We start from the raw sequence: 23,612 nt of genomic DNA, 5'->3' as shown, positions 1-23,612 counted from the left end.
TTAGCTTAGTGATGAGCTTCGTGGGCACTATGGTGTTGAACTCTGAGCTGTAGTCAATGAACATAGGTGTTCCTTTTGTCCAGGTGGGAAAAGGCAGTGTGGAGTGCGATTGAGATTATATGCGAATTGGAGTATGCGAATTGGAGTGGGTCTATGGTATCCGGGACGATGGTGTTGATGTGAGCCATGACCAGCCTTTCGAAGCACTTCATGGCTACCGACCTGAGTGCTATGGGGCGGTAATCATTTAGGCAGGTTACCTTCGCTTCCTTGGGCACAGGGACTATGCTGGTCTGCTTGAAACATGTAGGTATTAGACTCAGTCAGGGAGAGGTTGAAAATGTCAAGTGAAGACACTTGCCAGTTGTTCTGCACATACTTTCAGTTTAATTTATTTTTTATTTTACCTTTATTTAACTAGGCAAGTCAGTTAACTTCTCTGCGCTACGGATCCCTTTTACGGGATCATTTTCCTAAACAACCGCTGAATTGCAGGGCGCAAAATATTACAAAAAATATTTATAATCATGCAATCACAAGTGAAATATACCAAAACACAGCTTAGCTTGTTGTTAATCCACCTATCGTGTCGGATTTGAAAATATGCTTTACAGAGAAAGAAATCCAAGCTTTTGTGAGTGTATCAATCAATGCTAGAACAGCTAGCCCCAAATTAGCATGGTCACGAAAGTCAGAAAAGCAATAAAATTAATCGCTTACCTTTGATAATCTTCGGATGTTTGCACTCACAAGACTCCCAGTTACACAACAAATGTTCTTTTTGTTCAATAAATATTACTTTTATAACAAAAAAACGCCATTTGGGTTGCGCGTTATGTTCAGAAAACCAAAGCCTCGTTCCGTTCGACGAAAATTCCAAAAAGTATCTGTAATGGTCATAGAAACATGTCAAATGTTTTTTATAATCAATCCTCAGGTTGTTTTTAACAAACATAATCGATAATATTTCAACCGGACCGTAACCTATTCAATAAGAGAGAAAAAGAAAATGGAGAGCTACCCTCTCGCGCGCATGAACTAATCAGAGGACACCTGACTACTTTTGAAAAATCTCGCTAATTTTTCAAAATAAAAGCCTGAAACTATGTCTAAAGCCTGGTCATAGCCTGAGGAAGCCATTGGAAAAGGAATCTGGTTGATACCCCTTTAAATGGAAGAAAGACGGGCCAGGAAACACAGATAAAAAAATAAAAAAATAATCACTTCCGGGTTAGATTTTCTCAGGTTTTCGCCTGCAGAATCAGTTTTGTTATACTCACAGACAATATTTTGACAGTTTTGGATACTTTGGAGTGTTTTCTATCCTAATCTGTAAATTATATGCATATTCTACGATCTGGACCTGAGAAATAGTCCGTTTACCTTGGGAACGTTATTTAAAATAAAATTTAAAATAAATCTGACCCCTAGCGTCAAGAACAAATTCCTTTTTTCAATGACAGCCTATGAACAGTGGGTTAACTGCCTTGTTCAGGGGCAGAACGACAGATTTGTACCTTGACAGCTCGGGGATTCGATCTTGCAACCTTTCGGTTACTAGTCCAACGCTCTAACCACTAGGCTACCTGGCGCCCCAAGTACACGTCCTGGTAATCCATCTGGTCCCACGGCTTTGTGAATGTTGACCTGTGTAAAAGGTCTTGCTCACATCGGCTACCGAGAGCATTATCACACAGTCATCCAGAACAGCTGGTGCTCTCGTGCATGCTTCAGTGTTGATTGCCTCGAAGCGAGCATAAAAGGCATTTAGCTCGTCTGGTTGGCTCGCGTCACTGGGCAGCTCACATCTGGGTTTCCCTTTGTAGTCCGTAATAGTTTTCAAGCCCTGCCACATCCGACAAGCGTCAGAGCCGGTGTAGTAGGATTCAATATTAATCCTGTATTGTCGCTTTGCGTGTTTGATGGTTCGTCTGAGGGCAAAGCAGGATTTCTTATAGGTGTCCAGATTAGTGTCCCGCTCCTTGAAAGTGGCATCTCTAGCCTTTAGCTTGATGCGGATGTTGCCTTAATCCATGGCTTCTGGTTGGGATATGTACGTACGGTCACTGTGGGGACTACGTCGTCAATGCACTTATTGATGAAGCCAGTGACTGAGGTGGTATACTCTTCAATGTCATTGGATGAATCCCGGGAACATATTCCAGTCTGTTCTAGCAAAACAGTCCTGTAGCGTATCATCCGCGTCATCTGACAACTGTACTATGGTGGTGGTTACAGCACTGAGATCACTGTAGAAGTTATATCTGTCACACCCTGACCTTAGTTCCTTTTTTATGTCTCTATTTTGGTTTGGTCAGGGCGTGAGTTGGGGTGGGCATTCTATGTCTGGTGTTCTATGATGTCTATTTCTTTGTGTTTGGCCGTGTGTGGTTCTCAATCAGAGGCAGCTGTCTATCGTTGTCTCTGATTGAGAACCATACTTAGGTAGCCTGTTCCCACCTGTGTTCTGTGGGTTGTTGTTTTCTGTTTTGTGTGTCTGCACCAGCCAGAACTGTTTCGGTCGTTATCTTTGTTATTTTTGTTATTTCAGTGTTCATTTAATAAATATGGACACGTACCACGCTGCACCTTGGTCCTCTCCTTCCAACAGCCGTTACAATATCGTACTTAACATTAGACCTGAGGGCACAGGGTAGAGCTGGGCGATATGGACAAAAAGTTATATTGCGATAAATTGACAAATTTTTATTTAAATATAAATACATAAAAGATGTATGTTTTGTCACATACACCGGTATGGTGCAGTGAAATGTGTTGTTTTAACAAGGTCAGACATAGTAGTACGGTGCCCTTGGAGCAAGTTAGGATTAAGTGTCTTGCTCAAGGGCACCTTGACAGATTTTTCTTTTCACCTTGTCAGCTCGTTTATTCGTACCAGTGACCTTTTGGTTACTGGCCCAATGCTTTAACCGCTAGGCTACCTGCTGCCCATTGCGGAAGGGCTCTAGACTGACTTTTTCTAGTACCAAATAATACATGAAAAAAGTTAGCTATTTCATGTAACATGTTCATGGATTGCATGATTAATATTTTTATGTACAACATGTCACACTAGGATCCGGAATAATCATCTCTCTTTTTGGCTCTTTAGAGATTAATTTGCCTGCATGTTTTTTTGTGCATATTGGCCTGGGATATATGTTACATAATTTACCACAAAGGAAGTAGGAACTTAAAACACATTATCAATATTGCTAACTCTAAATATGATATCTCATTTACATACTCCATTTGACAGTTGAGAAAAAATATGTCTACTCACATAAAGTTGACTCTCCTCTTTGCTAACAATAGTAACAGTAGTTGTTCCAAAAATGGTGTCTTTCCTGCAATTATATTTTGAAATGTTAACTGTCAGTATGCTTGCGCTTATCAGAACACATCTCTCCCATCACTCTGTGTGCAAAGGGGCGAGCGGGAGTGATCCAGAAGCGAAAAAGGGACAGGGCAGATACTTTCATTGCAGGAAGCCAGTTAATGCACATTTCTGTTGACCAAATACAAGTTTTAGAACCAAAAAAATCTACAGAACCGTTGTGTAGCCTAATCACCAAAGTTACCGACAGAATAAAAATTGCATTCGAAGGGAATGTCGGCTTATGTAATTTTTGGTTTATTATCTCTAGCACAGGGGCAGGATGGTAGATTAGACATGAGACAAGAAATTGGGTCTATGTTTAAGTCAGTCACTTCAAAACACTCCGTAAGAGTAGGTTCCAGAGTTTTTCTTGCTCCTGTTTTCACGTAGTCAGGAAAAACTCTTAACTTTGACACATCAGTATAGAGAGCTTAAAATATGATGCAGACAATGAAAATATTTTTTTTGTTGAACACCGACTAAGTAGTACTATTTTTCCTGAGCCAACAGCAGCCTATATAATGGTGATTATAGAATAATTGCAGTGTTGATGTTTGTACAGTACATTTACAGTAGTGCTAGTTTAGTGTGTAGTAGGCAGGCAGGATGTATCAGGCAGAGAGTGGTGGAGCCAGGATGGGGTAACATTGACGAGCTAACCTCCTCAGTCACCGGCTTCATTAGGAAATGCATCTTCGACTTTGTCCCCACAGTGAAGGTTCGCTGCTTCCCCAATCAAAAGCCATGGATTAACACTGAGGTTGGCGCAAACAGGAACAAGTACAAGAAGTCCCGCTACGACCTCCGCAGACTCACCAAATGAGCAAAAGGAGAATATTGGAATAAGGTGGAATCATATTACACAGGCTCCACCTGTGTAATAGCCCCTGCCACCTCCATCATGTGGCAGGGGCTACAGTCCATTACGGATTACAAAGGAAAACCCAGCAGTGATCTGCCCAACGATGGCTCTCTACCAGACCAACTCAATGCATTTTATGGACGCTTTGACAATAACACCATGCCTTGTGTGAGGGCCCCCACCAACCCTGACTGGGTGATCTAGCCCCACGAGGCCGACTTGAGTCTTTAATCAGGTCAACACTTGCAAGGCCACGGGGCCGGACTATATCCCAGGGTGCATTCTGAGAGCATGCGCAGAACAGCTGGCAGGTATATTCACTGTCATTTTCAACCTTTCCTTGTCCCAATCTGTAATCCCCACATTTTAGGAGGTTGAAAAGGTTTGGCATGGGCCCTCAAATCCTCCAAAAGTTCACTGCTTGGTATGGCAACAGCACAACCCTTGATCGCATGACTCTACAGCGGAGCTGTCGGCGCGAGCTCCCTGCCATCCAGGACCTCTATATCAGGCGGTGTGAAAGGAAGGCCCGGAAAATCGTTAAACTCCAGCCACCCAAACCATAGACTGTTCTCTCTGCTTCCGCACGGCAAGTGGTACCGGTGCATTAAGGATGATACCAATAGCTTCTATCCCTAAACCATAAAGCTGCTAAATAGTGAACAAAATCTCTACACAGACCCTTGAGTTGACCCTTATTTTCTCTATGCACACTCACAGGACCCTACACACTCACACACAGTGACACTCCAACTCACACGCAGACTTACTTAATTTGTTCACGCACACACAACATGCACACATTTATACTGACTCTACACACACGCACACACTTGCATACAATTGTCATATACGCTGCTGCTACTCTATCATACATCCTGATGCTTAGTCTCCTTACCCTCCTCTGTTTTCTGTTCTTCCTCTCTCTTCTGTCTGGCAGGATTAATTAGCTGCTGTCCTGCTCCTCTCAGACTTCCATCAGCATCCTCTCTCTTCCCCTCTACCCCCCTCTCTCAAATCTCCTGTTTCTCCCCAGTCCTTTACCCTCTCTCTCTTTCCCTGCCTTCCCGATGCCCTTGCCCCCTCTACCCACTCTCTCTCCCTCTCTCCAGTGGATAGGAAGGCAGGTGGTTTAGAGAGATGACCTCCTTCACATCCTCCCCTCAGTCTCCCCTCAGTCTCTCTAATTAGACTAACATGTTCTTTCCTTATTATTTTAACAGGGCCACCAGAAAGAGGGTGTATGTGTTTGTGTGTGTACGTGTCTGTGTGTGTCGGGCAGGGGAAGGACCAGGGTAGCTGTAAGACAGGGGGCCCAAGAGGAAAGACTGTTGACAGGGGAACTGAGAAAGATTACTTTAGGAGAGAACAACTTAAAAACTAACTTTAGAATACTTTGGGCGATGACAAGAAAAAAACAAATGTTGCTCTCTGCCATCTCATCCAACTCACAGCACTGTCCCTATTCCAGTTCGATATGTTTATATTCTGTCATTAATGGACAGAGATGATAGACTGGCACCTGCAACTTCAAAAATTTGGAAAGTGCAGTGAAATTTCACATCCGTTCTCATCTCATCTCCTTGTATTTCTCCTTCTACTTTCACCACCCTCCCACTTCTGTCCACAGGGCCGGTTCCAGGCATACGTGACATAAGCGGTTGCTTAGGGCCCCCGGCCACTTTCTATCTCTGTGACATTGCTTTTGTCTAATAAACCTGGGTCAATGAAAACCTGACAGTCACTCAATTAGCCATGTCAGATGACAATTTTCAGATTGGTTAGTTAGTCTAGCCAGCTATCTAAACTTGTAGTAATCATGGCTGAATACCAACCGGACACTTGCCCAGGGGCCCTGAGCTCCAGGAGGTCCCCATTTTGATTTTGTTTGTCATTCTCTCTGATATCATATTAACATGGCATAAGTCATTACAAAATGTGTAGAATTGCAGAAAACTTGCTTTAAAACAGCAACATTTTCCCTACACCCCATGGCAATATGTGTAGAATTATAGGAAATGAACTTTAAAACTTAAATGTTTCCCTCCACCGTCAAGAAGGGGGCCACTAAAATGTTTTGAAATCTCGCTTAGGGCTCCCAAAAGCCTAGAGCCGGCCCTGTCTGTCCATCTTGTGGACTTTATGAGAAGGGTGGATGGGTGATGGGTGGGTTTCGTGTTTTGACTGCTCCAGAGTTGTGAGGGAGGACGATGTCTGTGGGTTGTCTGTGTTTTACTTCCTGTTGATGACCAAACATTACTGTCAGGAGTGTTGCATGTACAGTCACATATACATAATCTCTCTCTCTCTTGCTCTCTCTTGCTCTCTCTTCTTGCTTACTCTCATTTACACCCATTTCCAGTCCCTCTCCTGTCATCTTTCCCAGCAGCAGTTGTCAGTGTGCTGTCCAGACTTGCTCTCTGCTGGCCCGGGGGGTTGTAGCCATCGGAGGAGAGAGAAGGTCTCCCTCCTTCTGGCCCTCAGATGGGTCACAGCAGCCAAGCCCCAGCCCTGTGTGTGTGTATTGATGCCCTACAGCATAGATTCAACAAAGGATCTCCCTCCCTCCATTTTCTCCCTCCCTGCAGCCTGGAGTAGGAAGTAGCACTGAGCCATCCATCCAGGCGGGGAGGGAAGCAGGGAGAGAAAATGTCTCCCTCACAGGTCTGCTGCTGCTGTATGCCTCCGGTGACTTCACAGACCTCCGTCCACTCTGGGCAGGAAGGTACACAGCCTGGGCTAGAGAGAGGAACTTACTAGTTTCTACTGTGGGTTCGATTTGATTAGTCCAACGTATCGATGCGGTTCGATATGACTCAATGCACTAACAATTGTTGCATGAACATATTCATTTTCCATTCTAAGTGAATATCTGATACTGATGGATTTAGGAGCTGATCTAGATCTGTCTAAATTCTCTAAGCTGAATGGCTGTGTGTGTGTGCAATTTCTATTTTTGTCCCCTCACTTTTTATCAGAAATTCTCATCAACCACTGATTAACTTGTCATATAGCAGATTAAAATATTTGAGCTATTCATGTCATTATTTATATTTAGAAATGATCAATGACATGCATAGCCAATTAATATAACACAGCTTTGGATTTCACCCTGTCTCAAAAGCCTGTTTGGAACTTTAATGGAGAGCTGCTCTCTTCTCCCGTTCTGACCAGGGGAGCAAATATTATTGCTGTCCATGTTATGAAATTACACCTTTACCCTGTTCATGTAAAAATGACTAAATGCACTGATTTTGTTTAAAGCAGAACTACCCAAAATATTTAGTACTGTGAACTTGGCAATCGAAAGCCCCAATCAGCAGTTAGATGTGCAATCAGCAAGATGTGAGTTGTGTCCACTCCGGTAACCTGCCCTACACAGCTCCACTGGTAAAATACAGCTCATTTGATAACAATGACCCAGCAAATTATATTGGTTGTCCATCAATTAATAAAGCCTATGATTTAATATTGCGAAAGCCATTTTACAAACAACTGAATGCTGAAGGTGCCGCGCAGATGTAGCCTATGAATATTAGAACAGGGATAGAGGGTAGGCCTACTGTACCTCTCGTTGGCGCAAACAGCTGCATTTCCCTCAGTGTGCGCACAGTTATCTGACTTGTAGATCAATGTCATATGCAGTTACCGATATAATAGTTTGGTAGGCTGAAGGAGAAGATGCATCAATTCAGCCACAACATATTAGAGGTATTTTTGGAATAAATCAGAAAATATAGTAGGACAAAATAATTAGTGAATCGGCAATTAGTAAAGTTTGAATCGGTTTTCTTACGGATGCATGCTTCATTTGGATCGGTTTGGGTTCCCGCGTTAAACATTTGAACCTGGGCCTGATATCGGTGAATCGTTACATCCTTAGATAACACAGAGCTTGGTAGTAAAATATGACATTCAAATTTCACTCCCCGCAGAGACGCCAGTTTTCACCAGTCAGCACTTTAGAGAGGCACAATAAATGGGCCTCAGATGAGCCTAACAGCATTCAGTCCTCTCTCGCGTGGATATTGATGTAACACATCATAACCCTGGGGCTTTCTTTCTCTCCTCATCCCTCTGATTGATTGGTTATTTGAATCACAGGACATTTGAAAGTAGCTATAAAATATTATAGGCGGTGTTCCATGGGTCAGCTAGATGCTGCAGGTCAGATATTGTATTCACCAGATCTAATCTCATTACCCATCCTTTAGTTTTCACATTAGAGTAATCTCCTTTAGGAGTGCTGGGCTTCTTTACAACCAGAACCTGTACATTCACCCCCAGTTCTGAGACAGAAATGATAGGACCGAAGGGAACCTTCATCCCATAGTGGATTCAAAGGAAATACCGAACGAGTGGCTCGTCAATATTCAAGTCTGTTTTCAGCTATTGCCTTACTGTGTGTCTGTAATAACAAAGGTCTGTGTCATATTGAAACATGAAGATTGAATAACAGCCTCCATCCAGCCTTCCTTCCTTGTGGCACTAATTATTTGACCAACAAGAGTCTAGCTTTTATTAACTATCCAATCCATTGTCCCCGATCACTGCAGAACTCATCTCTACTGCTACTACAATAACAAGCCAGACATCACCTCAATAACACACTCAGCTCAGCTGGCTAGTCCTGTCAGACAGTATGAAGATTGTTTAAATACTGTAAATGGAAGAACCATCACAGTGTATTTAAAGGGCTGGGAAATAAGGACAAAATCCCATATCACGATCATTTACACAATACCACAGTATGCTCTAATGATGAGAGACGAGCAGCTCTTTTGTTCAATACATTGTCAGTTTGAGAAGGTTAGCTCTTGTTTGCAGTAAGGCAACCTAGTAAATATTACTCAGGTAAAGTGGTTACAACAACATCAGGCTTAATATGTTTGGGCATGTCGAGAGAGTGTTGTGGAATTTTGAAATCCAACTGTTTATTGTTCACATCCATAGGGATAACAAATGCATTAGAAATCCCAAGCCTAACAGTATTGCTGCATAAAAACTACCAGCCTTTAGTATTTAGTATATTGAATAATTTGACTGTATCCAAAGAAAAGCCTGATCGAATAACTGATCAAATCAGAATTAGAAAATGCCTCTGAACTGAAAGTATTGTCCTCTTAGAAGTTATTCAATCTACAATGGGTTTGATAAAATAACTTGGATAATGTCAGATGAAAACAGATTATATTACAATGCTATCACAGTAGTACAGTTCATGCTTAAAAATCCATTTAATCCATGGTTTGTTTTGTATATATATCTATTCTTTGTTTATACAGGTGATCCCACTGATATTAAAAAAAAGTTTCACAAGGAAGAGCTGTAACAAGAAAGACCGAAGCAATCAACAAAAACTGTAGTGCTTCTACTGCTTCCAATGCCATTCAGATTATAATGCTGCTTCATTTTAAGACCGCTTTCCCTGACATTGATTTGGGGCGGCAGGTAGCCTAGTGGTTAGAGTGTTGGACTAGTAACTGAAAAGTTGCAAGGTCAAATCCCCGAGCTGACAAGGTAAAAATCTGTTGTTCTGCCCGTGAACAAGGCAGTTAACTGACTGTTCCTAGGCTGTCATTGAAAATAAGAATTTGTTCTTAACTAACTTGCCTAGTTAAATAAAGGAAAAATACATTTAAAAAAAGCCTAGGACTAAATGGAGATTCTCTATTGAAATAGCTTTTTAGTCCAGGACTAGGCTTAATCTATGTCTGGGGAATCTGGTCCAAAGTCAACTCGTTGCGCTCCCTGTTCCAGACTTGTAAATAACTAATATGTTTTGTCCACCTCCGTGTTGGCCACTAAGTGATGCAGAGTCATTCGGCGAGGCTGCTTTGTTAATCACAGATGAGGACAGGGGATGTGAGGTGACTGAGGGGATGTGAGGTGACTGAGGGGATGTGAGGTGACTGAGGGGATGTGAGGTGACTGAGGGGATGTGAGGTGACTGAGGGGATGTGAGGTGACTGAGGGAATGTGAGGTGACTGAGGAGATGTGAGGTGACTGAGGGGATGTGAGGTGACTGAGGGAATGTGAGGTGACTGAGGGGATGTGAGGTGACTGAGGGGATGTGAGGTGACTGAGGAGATGTGAGGTGACTGAGGGGATGTGAGGTGACTGAGGAGATGTGAGGTGACTGAGGGGATGTGAGGTGACTGAGGGGATGTGAGGTGACTGAGGGGATGTGAGGTGGTGGTGGCTGTAAAGGCGTTGGCCTAAATGACAATCAACAGTAGCATGGGCCCCCACACTGCTGCTTTTGTATGTCCCTCTCAGTTCCCCCAGGACACACAGGCCAGAGCCAACACCAACATCCTGCCATGGGAAGCAAACACACTCAACCAAGGCAACATTTGAATGTTGGAGGATATAAACTCAGCAAAAAAAGAAATGTCCTCTCACTGTCAACTGTGTTTATTTTCAGCAAACTTAACATGTGTAAATATTTGTATGAACATAACAAGATTCAACAACTGAGACATAAACTGAACATGTTCCACAGACATGTGACTAACATAAATGTAATAATGTGTCCCTGAACAAAGGGACAGTCAAAAGTAACAGTCAAAAGTAACAGTCAGTATCTGGTGTGGCCACCAGCTGCATTAAGTACGGCAGTGCATCTCCTCCTCATCGACTCCACCAGATTTGCCAGTTCTTGCTGTGAGATGTTACCCCACTCTTCCATCAGGGCACCTGCAAGTTCCCAGACATTTCTGGGGGGAATGGCCCTAGCCCTCACCCTCCGATCCAACAGGTCCCAGACGTGCTCAATGGGATTGAGATCCGGGCTCTTCCCTGGCCATGGCAGAACACTGACATTCCTGTCTTGCAGGAAATCACGCACAGAACGAGCAGTATGGCTGGTGGCATTGTCATGCTGGAGGGTCATGTCAGGATGAGCCTGCAGGAAGGGTACCACATGAGGGAGGAGAATGTCTTCCCTGTAACGCACAGCGTTGAGATTGCCTGCAATGACAACAACCTCAGTCCGATGATGCTGTGAAACACCGCACCAGACCATGATGGACCCTCCACCTCCAAATCGATCCCACTCCAGAGTACAGGCCTCGGTGTAACGCTCATTCCTTCGACGATAAACACGTATCTGACCATCACTCCTGTTGAGACAAAACCACGACTCGTCAGTGAAGAGCACTTTTTGCCAGTCCTGTCTGGTCCAGCGACGGTGGGTTTGTGCCCATAGGCGACATTGTTGCCGGTGATGTCTGGTGAGGACCTACCTTACAACAGGCCTACAAGCCCTCAGTCCAGCCTCTCTCAGCCTATTGCGGACAGTCTGAGCACTGATGGGGACTGTGCGTTCCTGGTGTAACTCGGGCAGTTGTTGTTGCCATCCTGTACCTGTCCCGCAGGTGTGATGTTCGGATGTACCGATCCTGTGCAGGTGTTACACGTGGTCTGCCACTGTGAGGACGGTCAGCTGTCCGTCCCACCTCCCTGTAGCGCTGTCTTAGGCGTCTCACAGTACGGACAATTTATTGCCCTGGCCACATCTGCAGTCCTCATGCCTCCTTGCAGCATGACTAAGGCACGTTCACGCAGATGAGCAGGGACCCTGGGCATCTTTCTTTTGGTGTTTTTCAGAGTCAGTAGAAAGTTCTCTTTAGAGTCCAAAGTTGTCATAACTGTGACCTTAATTGCCTACCGTCTGTAAGCTGTTAGTGTCTTAACGACCGTTCCACAGGTGCATGTTCATTAATTGTTTATGGTTCATTGAACAAGCTCTGGAAACAGTGTTTAAACCCTTTACAATGAAGATCTGTGAAGTTATTTGTATTTTTACGAATTATCTTTGAAAGACAGGATCCTGAAAAAGGGAAGTTAATTTTTTTGCTGAGTTTAGGATGGTGATACAGATATGAGAGAAAGCAGTTGATGTTAAGCACAACTCTAAATCCTCTTGCCTTGGCGTAGTGGGACAAAAAGGGAAGAGCTTTTTTGTTTCCTTTGTGCCCATGCCCTGTGTTACATCATCCCTTTGTAAATAAACTGAAGCTCTGGCACTTAACTCCTAATGCCTGGCCATACTAAACACAACTCTCTGGGTTACATATAAGAGGGCCCAGAGTTTTTATTTTTTTCTGACGACCTGACTTGACCAAAAAAAGGCTTTGAGCTTTTCCTGCCCTATTCATATAGTAATGTGCTGTTTATACAGAGTATAGTGCTGTGTCACACTAAACAACAGACAGAGGATGCATGGGACCAGTCACAGTACAAGAGTAGTGAGGGAACCTGGCTGCCCTGTGGCAGATGTGGAGGTGTTCAGCTCCAATTGTCACCACCCTCTAATCATGCTGCTAGCTACACGCCAACACACCCACCAGCATATAGGCATCATTCACTGAGCTAGTGAAATGCTAGGCTAACAGACCCACAGGCAAAGCATAGTATAGGCTTCATTCACAGGCAGTGCCAAGTGAGGGTTCAACCCAGTCTACTACAGAGTTCTGTACAGAACAAATTAATCACTTATCAGCTCCTCTCCTGCTGACTCAATCACAACCATCTTTCCATCTGAGATGCTCTCTGCTATACCAATGGAATAGCGAGTCAATCTCGCTATTTTAGGAACACTTTCTATGACCCCAAAACATGACCCTACGCTGAAAGAACTGAGAGATGAACAACTCGATCACTGTCTCGCTGCCTCGAAGTGAAAACCTTTTCCCAGGCATATTGTTGGATGCGATAAATAACTATAGTAGTACTTGCAGGTGTACAGTACAATGTCGAACAAGTCTTTGAAAAACACTTTGCTCAGAGCTTGAGGAAGGTCACCATCGATACAATACTTTCCCCCACAACCATTTGTCTGTTAGCTCCTGGTAAGTTCACTAGACTGAACAGACAAGCAGGACAGACAGTGTCTCCTTGGTACATCTGGCATTGAAACTACATCACTGCTATTATTCCTCCTTTCATCAAACCTGTGAATTGATTTTAAGTGCTGTTGAGTAATTCACTGCCCTCTATTAACACCCATAGCAATGAGCTATTATTAGAAACATTGTGGATATGGATGTAATGAAATTAATCCAAAGCTGGATGATTGTAACAGAACAAAACCAGCAGCCTGTTGGTAATACCAGCAGTCAGTTAGCAATACCAGCAGTCAGTTAGCAATACCAGCAACCTGTTGGCATTACTAGCAACTTGTCAGCAGTACCAGCAACCTGTTGGCATTACTGGCAACTTGTCATTAATTACAACGGGCAACCTATTGGTTATACCGGCAGCCTGTTGGCAATACCGGCAGCCTGTTGGCAGTAGCGAACGACAGGATGTCAACACAAGTGGCCATACTTTTCTTGACTTTTCTAGCTACAGTTGCCCCTATGATATAATCCTTATTCACCAAGACCTGAGGCCTCATCAGCCCTGCTCTTATTGCTGTTCATGGCCAATTACTGTTATTCAGCATCATCAGAGCACTAATCAATGAGTCCCATGTAGGCCAATAATAAGGACCGTAGCCTCTTCCTAACCACCCAGTGTATACACTTTAATGAATGAAAGCCTGCTTCCTCCCTCCCTTGGGTCAAATACATAGATTGTTTTTGATTTCTTCCTCTACCTCAGGGATAGGGCTGTGGCGGTCACGAAATTTCATCAGTCGGTGATTGTCAAGCAAATAACTGTCAGTCTCACGGTAATTGACCGCTAATTAACATAAACACATTTAGCATCTCCTTGCCTACAAGGCACGAATGCAGACCTTTGGAACATCTACATTTGAAAAAGTCTAATAAATCCATATAATATAGAAGAAGCATGATATGAAGAAAATGTAGTCTATTTCAGAAGAACAGAATAGCATACTCTGAGTTGTCCTTATGTGAGGTCCTGATCTGGGTATGCCATATGGCTGTGGGCTACACTAGTTCATTTAGCAGACAAGATTTGCTTAGAATTCTGTGGCATTATTTTATAGTATGAAGAATATTGAACATAGCTGAATAAAATAGAAAGGATATTTTCTCCAAACGATTTGAGTGAGTGCGCACATGTGGCTATTATGTGTTGAGCGGTTAACAAAGAAATAGGTATTCCTATATGCTTAATTTATAGTTATTAATGTAACTTTAGTTGTTCTACAAATGTTAATACATTGTAAGGCTGTATGATGCGACTCTAATGATTTGAAAAAAGTTGTTTGAAGGGCATGAGCTCTGCTTTGTTTTTTGCACAGGCTGTACACACTTCATCAGTCACTCATTCACAATTTGACCAGCACTTGATAATGCCTCGAATTTCATGGCGGAATCCCCTTTGTGTGGCCGTAATGGTCCCTAAAAGAATCCATGCCTTTTGCGGCCGGTGGCCGTTGTGCCCTTCTCCCTGAGTGCGGCACGCTTGGAAGCACCTCTCTCACATGGCTTTCCATCACATGATCGGGTCTTTCTCACAGGCTAAAAGTGAAGACAGACACATCCGGTACGCAACTGCACACATCCTTATCCAATTCCGAGGTGCATATGGAAGATATTGGAAGAACTGTCCACATTTTACTTTTCGTCAGCCAACAAGATGAGTAGGCCTAACGAACAAGAAAAGCACTAGCCTATGTCAATCTACTATCCCCCATAGGACAAAAGTCAACCTATTCTATTCTGTGCAAGAAATAAATATTCCAAACATAGTCTGGGACAGTTGTGGGATGCGATGGACCCCAAATTAATACAACCACTAGCATCCCCCCCAAAAATGTACGAAATGTGGCTGACGCAACAGATCAGAATGTTTAGCTTAAAATGTTGATAAACTATTAGGCTATTTATTCACATTATAAGTGCAGCAATGTGCACATGGTAGTAGGCTTTAAGTGTGAATGTTCCATTAGCGGAAAAACACCATTATCAAAAGTGACCGCAAATGTGATTATGCATGTAGTGCTTTTATTATAAAGGTGCATTTTTATGGTGAAAATGATCCTCCCTAAAATTGAAACTCACATGCTGCGTATATATGCCAGTTAGGCTCTACACCCGTTGTAAAGTGGATTAATGTGCTTAATTTTAAGAAGTTATTTGGCCACTGTAGTTGTGATATAAACCTTATCAAAACATATAGGCCTATGGGCTAGGCTACACGAGGTGCGCGATTATGATTTGAAAAAGTCGTTGTTTCTTATGCTGGGCATCATTCACAAGACCTATATAAGTGAAATGCTAATATTGTCACCCATCAGACTATTCTTGATTCAATCTTGTCTTTACATATATTAAATACATATACACACACCTGTATCGAAACAGGGGCATTGGAAAAAATACATAATCTATGCACTTAAAAAGCAAATGGAGGACGCTTTTTCCATGGTTCATTTTCATGCCAGCCAGGTGGGCTATAATCCTTTTGTAAATATAAGCAATGTGCTTAATATTAGGAAAGTTGAGTAATAAATATAGTAGGCCTAGCTTGTAAAAAGCTTATGGGATCATCCTCTTTTTAATAGAGGCCATCACTCTGTTTACTCACGCAGTTGCATAGCCTATAGAAATGTTGCGCAACATGGGCTCATGGGCTCTCATTAAGTGTTTGATTTTCGATTACATTTGCATTTATGTCAGAGTGATTAGAGGGACAATAAAGTGCTGAGTACCAGGCAGTTAGCAATTTGGTAGGCTGCTAATGACCAGCAGCAGCATCAGAGCTTGGAGATGCCTAATTACCGTGACTAAACGGTCACGTGGATTTTGACTGCAGTATGGCAGTAATACTGTCACCGCAACAGCTGTACTCGGGATCAATGCGTTCTCCCCTTATTTTGCTATTAGTGGTATAGCTCTGTGGGCTGGGTGCTCAGAGGGGGCCTGTGTGCTATCAAGAACCTCATGATTTAAACATCTCCTGTATACAGCCAGCTCAAGTTCTTCTCCTAAGACATGGATATTTGTTTTGAAAAATATACAATATTAGTTTTCCCCCCCAGGACAGATGATTTAAGTGGGTGTGTGAGTATGAGCTTGTTTGTTTGTTTCTGTGTGGTGGGGCTGTTTGTATGTCTGGATTGTACCCATGTTCTGTAGAACAGCTCCTAGCTAGACTAATATTTTCAGAATGAAATATGATTTGAAACTGGTGAGCTGCCTCTCCCTGGCTGCTGTGGTAATGTCAGTGCTTCGTGTTGTTTTCTCTCTACCCTTCATAGACCTGGCCCTGGGTTTGTACTGCTGCAGCTGGGTCTCATTTATTCCAGTGGGCACCCTGGCGCAGCCACCCCTGGCATAGCACATCCACCCCTGGCACATTCTCCTCTGTTGGTTGTGCTCCCTGCTTCTGCCTCTGCTCCCTCCTCCCCTGCCAGTCCACACTGGGCCTGATTGATAATGAGGCAGTTTCCTGGGTCCTGGCCCTTTTCCCTCACCCCCAACTCTTTTTTTCCCTCTTTCATGCTTTTTGGAAAAGGGCCTCCCTACTAAGCTCAAGTCAATGGATGTAACCACAACTATCTCCTCCATTGCCTGGTTGCTAGGCAGCGGGGCAGTATTTGTTTTGCTCATATCCCTGGAATTGTCTGGTCTCTGTAAGTGGAGCTTGATCCCACTGTTCTCTTCCCCTCCCCCCCATGGGAAACTTATGTTTACATTGCCAGAGCAAGTGAAATAGATAATAAACAATAAAACATGAACAGTAAACATTATTTTGGAACGTTTGTGAGTGTAAAGACATTTCAAATGACATATGTCTATATAGAGTTGTAACAATGTGCAAATAGTTAAAGTAAAAAGGGAAAATAAACATAAATATGGGTTGTATTTACAATGGTGTTTGTTCTTCACTGGTTGCCCCTTTTTTGTGGCAACAGGTCACACGTCTTGCTGCTGTGATTGCACACTGTGGTATTTAACGCAATAGATATTGGATTTGTTTTTACATTTTTTGGGGTCTGTGTAATCTGAGGGAAATATGTGTCTCTAATATGGTCATACATTTGGCAGGTTAGGAAGTGCAGCTCAGTTTCCACCTCATTTTGAGGCTACAGTATGTGCACACTGTAATGAATACTCAGGGAGAAAAAGGTGTAGATTCACGTGCAGAGCGCGGCAGGTGTTTATTTCGCCTTCACAGAAGGCAGGAACCGTGGTCACAGGCAGGAAATGGTCATACACAGGTAGACAAACAGGCAGGTGAATAAACTAGGACTGAAGGCTATAACTGGTTTTCACAAACGAGCTAGGAAAAGGCTTAGTAGAGTCAAAACAAACAATACCTCAAAGTCACAAACAGAATGAACTGAACTAAATAAGGAGCTGATGAGACCAGGTGAGTAACTAACACAGTAACTAACACTAACACATCAATGAACAAAAATGAAAGACAGGGCTACGTTCAAGAACACAAAGAAACAGGGCTACGTTCAAGAACACAAAGAAACAGAACACAAGGTTGACTAAGAAAATAAATACAGAACTTTACACACACTGCCCAGTCTTCTCGTGAGAGCCTGGTCTACCTACGGCGTCCTTTCTCAATTCATGTGTTTCTTTACCTAATTGGTATGTCAAATTTTATATTCCTTTTGATAGCATAGGAGGCCCTTTTTGCCTTGTCTCTCAGATCGTTTACAGCTTTGTGGAAGTTACCTGTGGCGCTGATGTTTAGGCCAAGGTATGTATAGTTTTTTTGTGTGCTCTAGGGCAACGTTGTCTAGATGCAATTTGTATTTGTGGTCCTGGGAACTGGACATTTTTTGGAACACCATTATTTCTGTCTTACTGAGATTTACTGTCAGGGCCCAGGTCTGACAGAATCTGCGCAGAAGTTCTATGTGCTACTGTAGGCCCTCCTTGGTTGGGGACAGAAGCATTAGATCATCAACAAACAGTAGACGTTTGACTTCAGATTCTAGTAGGGTGCTCTAGACTGTTATAGTGCCCTTGTAACGGATGTGAAATGGCTAGCTAGTTAGCGGTGGTGCGCGCTAGCAGCCTTTCAGTCGGTTACGTCACTTGCTCTGAAACCTAGAAGTAGTGGTCCCCCTTGCTCTGCAAGGGCCGCGGCCTTTGTGGAGCGATGGGTAACGACGCTTCGTGGGTGACTGTTGTTGATGTGTGCTGATATATGTTGATATATATATATGTTGAAGAAGGTGGGGCTTAAGCTGCATCCCTGTCTCACCCCACAACCCTGTGGAAAGAAGTGTGTGTGTTTTGCCCATTTTAAATTCACACTTGTTGTTTCTGTACATGGATTTTATAATGTTGTATGTGTTTCCCCCAACACCACTTTCCATCAATTTTTATGGCAGACCCTCATGCTAAATTGAGTCAAAAGTATTTTGAAATCAACAAAGCATGAGAAGACTTTGCCTTTGTTTTGGTTTGTTTGTCAATTAGGGTGTGCAGGGTGAATACGTCGTCTGTCTTACGATAAATTGGTAAAAAGCCAATTTGATTAGAGGTCGACCGATTATGATTTTTCAACACCGATACAGACTTTTGGAGGACCAAAAAAGCAGATTTTTATTTTATTTTTTATTATTATTATTATTTATTTTTTAAATTTAATTTAATTTGTAATAATGACAATTACAACAATACTGAATTAACACTTATTTTAACTTAATATAATACATCAATAAAATCAATTTAGCCTCAAATAAATAATGAAACATGTTCAATTTGGTTTAAATAATGCAAAAACATTATTTAATCCAATAAGAAGAATAAGGAGAAGAAAGTAAAAGTGCAATATGTGCCATGGAAAAAAGCTAACATTAAAGTTCCTTGCTCAGAACATGAGAACATATGAAAGCTGGTGGTTCCTTTTAACATGACTCTTCAATATTCCCAGGTAAGAAGTTTTAGGTTGTAGTTATTATAGGAATTATAGGACTATTTCTCTCTATACCATTTGTATTTCATATACCTTTGACTATCGGATGTTCTTATAGGCACTTTAGTATTGCCAGTGTAACAGTATAGCTTCCATCCCTCTTCTCGCCCCTACCTGGGCTCGAACCAGGAACACATCAACAACAGCCACCCTCGAAGCATCGTTACCCATCGCTCCACAAAAGCCTTGCAGAGCAAGGGGAACAACTACTCCAAGTCTCAGAGCGAGTGACGTCACCGATTGAAACGCTATTAGCGTGCACCCCGCTAACTAGCTAGCCATTTCACATCGGTTACACCAGCCTAATCTCGGGAGTTGATAGGCTTGAAGTCATAAACAGCTCAAAGCTTGAAGCATTGCGAAGAGCTGCTGGTAAAACGCACGAAAGTGCTGTTTGAATGAATGTGTACGAGCCTGCTGCTGCCTACCATCGCTCAGTCAGACTGCTCTATCAAATATCAAATCATAGACTTAATTATAACATAATAACACACAGAAATACGAGCCTTTGGTCATTAATATGGTCGGATCCGGAAACTATAATTTCGAAAACACAACGTTTATTCTTTCAGTGAAATACAGAACCGTTCCGTATTTTATCTAACGGGTGGCATCCCTAAGTCTAAATATTGCTGTTACATTGCACAACCTTCAATGTTATGTCATAATTATGTACAATTCTGGCAAATTAATTACGGTCTTTGTTAGGAATAAATGGACTTCACACAGTTCGCAATGAGCCAGGTGGCCCAAACTGCTGCATATACCCTGACTGCTTGCACGGAACGCAAGAGAAGTGACACAATTTCCCTAATTATAAGAAATTCATATTAGCAAGCAATATTAACTAAATACGCAGGTTTAAAAATATATACTTGTGTATTGATTTTAAAGAAAGGCATTGATATTTATGGTTAGGTTTGGTGCAACGACAGTGCTAAATCATCACCCGTTTCGCGAAGTAGGCTGTGATTCGATGAGAAATTAACAGGCACCGCATCGATTATATGCAACGCAGGACACGCTAGATAAACTAGTAATATCATCAACCATGTGTAGTTAACTAGTGATTATGTGAAGATTGATTGTTTTTTATAAGTTTAATGCTAGCTAGCAACTTACCTTGGCTTTTTGCTGCCCTCGTAGTCAGCCTGCCACGTAGGCTCCTCGTGGAGTGCAATGTAAGGCAGGTGGTTGGAGCGTTGGACTATTAACCGGAAGGTTGCAAAAACGAATCCCCGAGCTGACAAGGTAAAAATCTGTCGTTCTGCCCCTGAACAAGGCAGTTAACCCACCGTTCCTAGGCCGTCATTGAAAATAAGAATGTGTTTTAACTGACTTGCCTAGTTAAATAAAGGTGTAAAAAATAAAAATAATAATAATAATAATCGGCCAAATCGGTGTCCAAAAATATGAAAACTTGAAATTGGCCCTAATTAATCGGCCATTCCGATTAATCGGTCGGCCTCTATTTGATATTTGCTCAGTACATTGTTTTCACTGAGGAAATGTACGAATCTGCTGTTAATGATAATGCAGAGGATTTCCCCAAGGTTGCTGTTGATGAATATCCCACGGTAGTTATTGGTGTCAAATTTGTCACTACTTTTGTGGATTGGGGAGATCAGTCCGAGGTTCCAAATATTGGGGAAGATGCCAGAGCTGAGAAAGATGTTAAAGAGTTTAAGTATAGCCAATTGGAATTTGTGGTCTGTATACTTTATCATTTAGTTTAGGATACCAACAACACCACAGGCCTTTTTGGGTTGGAGGGTTTGTATTTTGTCCTGTTGTCACGCCCTGACCGTAGAGAGCTTTATATGTCTCTATTTTGGTTTGGTCAGGGTGTGATTTGGGTGGGCATTCTATGTTCATTTTCTATGTTTTGTATTTCTTTGTGTTTGGCCGGGTGTGGTTCTCAATCAGAGGCAGCTGTCTATCGTTGTCTCTGATTGAGAACCATACTTAGGTAGCTTTTTCCCACATGGTTTTTGTGTGTAGTTATTTTCTGTTTAGCTGTTTTGTTTGCCTGAAAGAACTGTTCGCTTTCATTCTCCTGTTTGTTGTTTTTGTTCGATTGTTTTTTTGGGATTAAATCATGAATACTTTAAACGCTGCACCTTGGTCCACTCTTCCTTCAGCCCACGAGAAGTGTGACACCTCTAGTGCATTCAATGTACAGTGAATTCGGAAAGTATTCAGACCCATTGACTTTTTCCACGTTTCGTTAGCTAACGTTACGTGATGTGAGTGATCTTAAACATGTGTACCACACCTGTTGAATATTGCCGGTGTCAGTAAAAGTCTGCAAAAAAGCATAATGAAATTGGTTATAGAGTTATCGCGTTTGAATGTTTTGGTATCTAGTGAAGAGCTCTTCTTTGTCTACACCCATTCAGCATCGTTCACACCCTCTTAGGCTTTAGCCACACCCATCTTGTTTCGCTCCTGGTGTGCACACTTGACACTGACCGATGATTTGTTTACCTCTTGATAACATGAAAACAGCCTAACCAGCTCTACTGGCAACAATTTCATTACGCTTTTTTGCAGACGTTTACTGACATCGGCCATATTCAATGTGTACACACGTTTAAGATCACACACGTCACGTAAAGTTAGCTAATGAGCCAGCCAGGTAATGTTAGCTAGTTAAACAACAATGAACAAAGTGCCAACAATGCCACAGTGCTGGGAGATAACCAACCAGGTCCAATGTTAGCTAGCTAACATTAGGATCTAACTAGAAAAGCAAATGGCTCTGGGAAACAAATAATAACGCCAGCCAGTTAACGTTAGCTAGTTAGCTAACAGTACACTTTAGCTTGAAATGAAACCACTTTCTGTCAAAATTAGAAACGTGTAATATCTGAAAATGTAGCTAGCTGACGCTAGACAATCTTACCTGTTTACATCATCATTCATGACGGACGCTTCTCCCTGTCAGGAATGCCATACCACGGTTGCCCTTAGTTTGAAGATGCAATCCAGAGAGAGGTGATTTTTCCATATCTTTAGCTATCGTACTCTAATTCCACTGATTTCAAAACTTGATCCTCCAGAATAGTGGAGATCGACATGTATGCAGCTTCACTACACAGTATATTTTTTTTAAAGCCACGTTTGACAGGATTACCAACACAGACTGACAAGCTCAAATAGACAGCAGCCTTCAATATGGCAGACCAATCCGAACTCCTCTCTCGACATGTCCAGCCCACTCATTATCTCAGCCAATCATGGCTAGTGGGAAGGTTGCTAACTTTTTCTGTGGCTTAACCAATAATGTTCGTAATTTAACAGTCGTATTTGTATTTACAGATGGCATACAAGTTTGTTATTAAGGCACATGAAAGTTCACATGTTCGAGAAGGCATTTCTGCCCCAAAAAAGCATTTTGATTAAAAATAAATAAAAAAATGTTCAAACGTCTCTCCTGTGAAGTCGTGACTTGCGCCTAGTTTCCTGAATCGGGTCACATTTGTCATTGTTGTTCATTTTCTGAGGTTGTCTGCTTGACATCTTTAGGTTTGATAGGGAAGCTGAGAGGTCAAATATACTGTTCAGGTTTTCTACTGCCAAGTTTACACCTTTAGTATTACAGTGGAGGGAATGCTGTCACCTCCGGTTAGGTGTTTGTTCCCCTGCGGTTCAGAAACCCTACACGTGTGTCAGCTCCCCTAGCTCTTGAAAATCTTCATTAGAGCAGTGGATGAATGGACTGTTTATAGTGATACAGTACCTCTCAATCTCACACCATAGGAGGTTTTCCTTGTCAGTATGTGAGGTCAAGCGATGTACCCCCCCCAACACACACACACTCCCAGTCTTACACTCAGCACACAGTGAACAATTGTGCTGCCCTGCAGGGAGAGTTTCCACGCTGTGTCATGAAGGATTCTGGGCTGTGGAAGCACCATATGGGGGACAGTGTGTGTGTCTGTGCTACTGTCATCATGCTTTTATTACAGTGGAGGGACGCTCTCAATGGCCCTATATCCACTCACACTCATCCTCCAATCTGAGTTCCTCTGTCAGGCAGGAAGACTAAACATCCTCCTCATAATAGTTTCCCTCTGCACAGCTTTAATCTGCTCAACGACCAGCCAGCCACCATATCACTTTCATTCAAAGGCTGCTGTGTTGAAAAGAGGCGGTCAGAACCCAGGCTCAGATTGTTTCCTCTTTGTAGAGTGAAAGTGAATATAGTCGGAATGGGATTAAGGCTGTTTGTTGTGTTAGAGAGAGGGAGTAGTCCACTATTGGGGCTGTCCCTGGCATTCCTCCATCTGGTGAGATAGAGGGGGAGGGAGAGGGGGGAGAGAGAGAGATGGGTAGAGCAGTGATATCTGCAGGCCAGTCTTCAACAACAGCCATAACACAGCTCTGAGAGTCCGTGCTGATAGAAGCCCACACTTGAATTTGTTGAATTTGATGCAATTGAATTCTATTACATTTTACCATTCAAAAGACCTGTTCTAGTTGAACAATCAGATAGCACA

At 42.5% G+C, this 23,612-nt stretch overlaps 1 protein-coding gene across 2 annotated transcripts in view; it reads left to right on the top strand.

The window, feature by feature from the left end:
• Nucleotides 1-23,612, top strand: part of LOC139535844 (guanine nucleotide-binding protein G(i) subunit alpha-2-like) — a 96,319-nt gene that overhangs the window by 43,184 nt on the left and 29,523 nt on the right. The window contains exon 2 of one of the 2 annotated variants that reach the window (XM_071335680.1): nt 6,830-6,966. The exons of the other annotated variant lie outside the window; for it this stretch is intronic. Within the exon in view, the coding sequence (XP_071191781.1) occupies nt 6,891-6,966 (76 nt within the window). The 5' untranslated portion in view covers nt 6,830-6,890. The remainder of the gene's footprint in view (nt 1-6,829; nt 6,967-23,612) is intronic. 2 annotated transcript variants of the gene reach the window in all.

This window comes from Salvelinus alpinus, chromosome 12 (genome assembly GCF_045679555.1).
Source record: "Salvelinus alpinus chromosome 12, SLU_Salpinus.1, whole genome shotgun sequence".
Classification (NCBI taxonomy): domain Eukaryota; kingdom Metazoa; phylum Chordata; class Actinopteri; order Salmoniformes; family Salmonidae; genus Salvelinus; species Salvelinus alpinus.
Note: the sequence above shows the minus strand (reverse complement) of the source record. Positions and strands in the feature narration are given on the sequence as shown.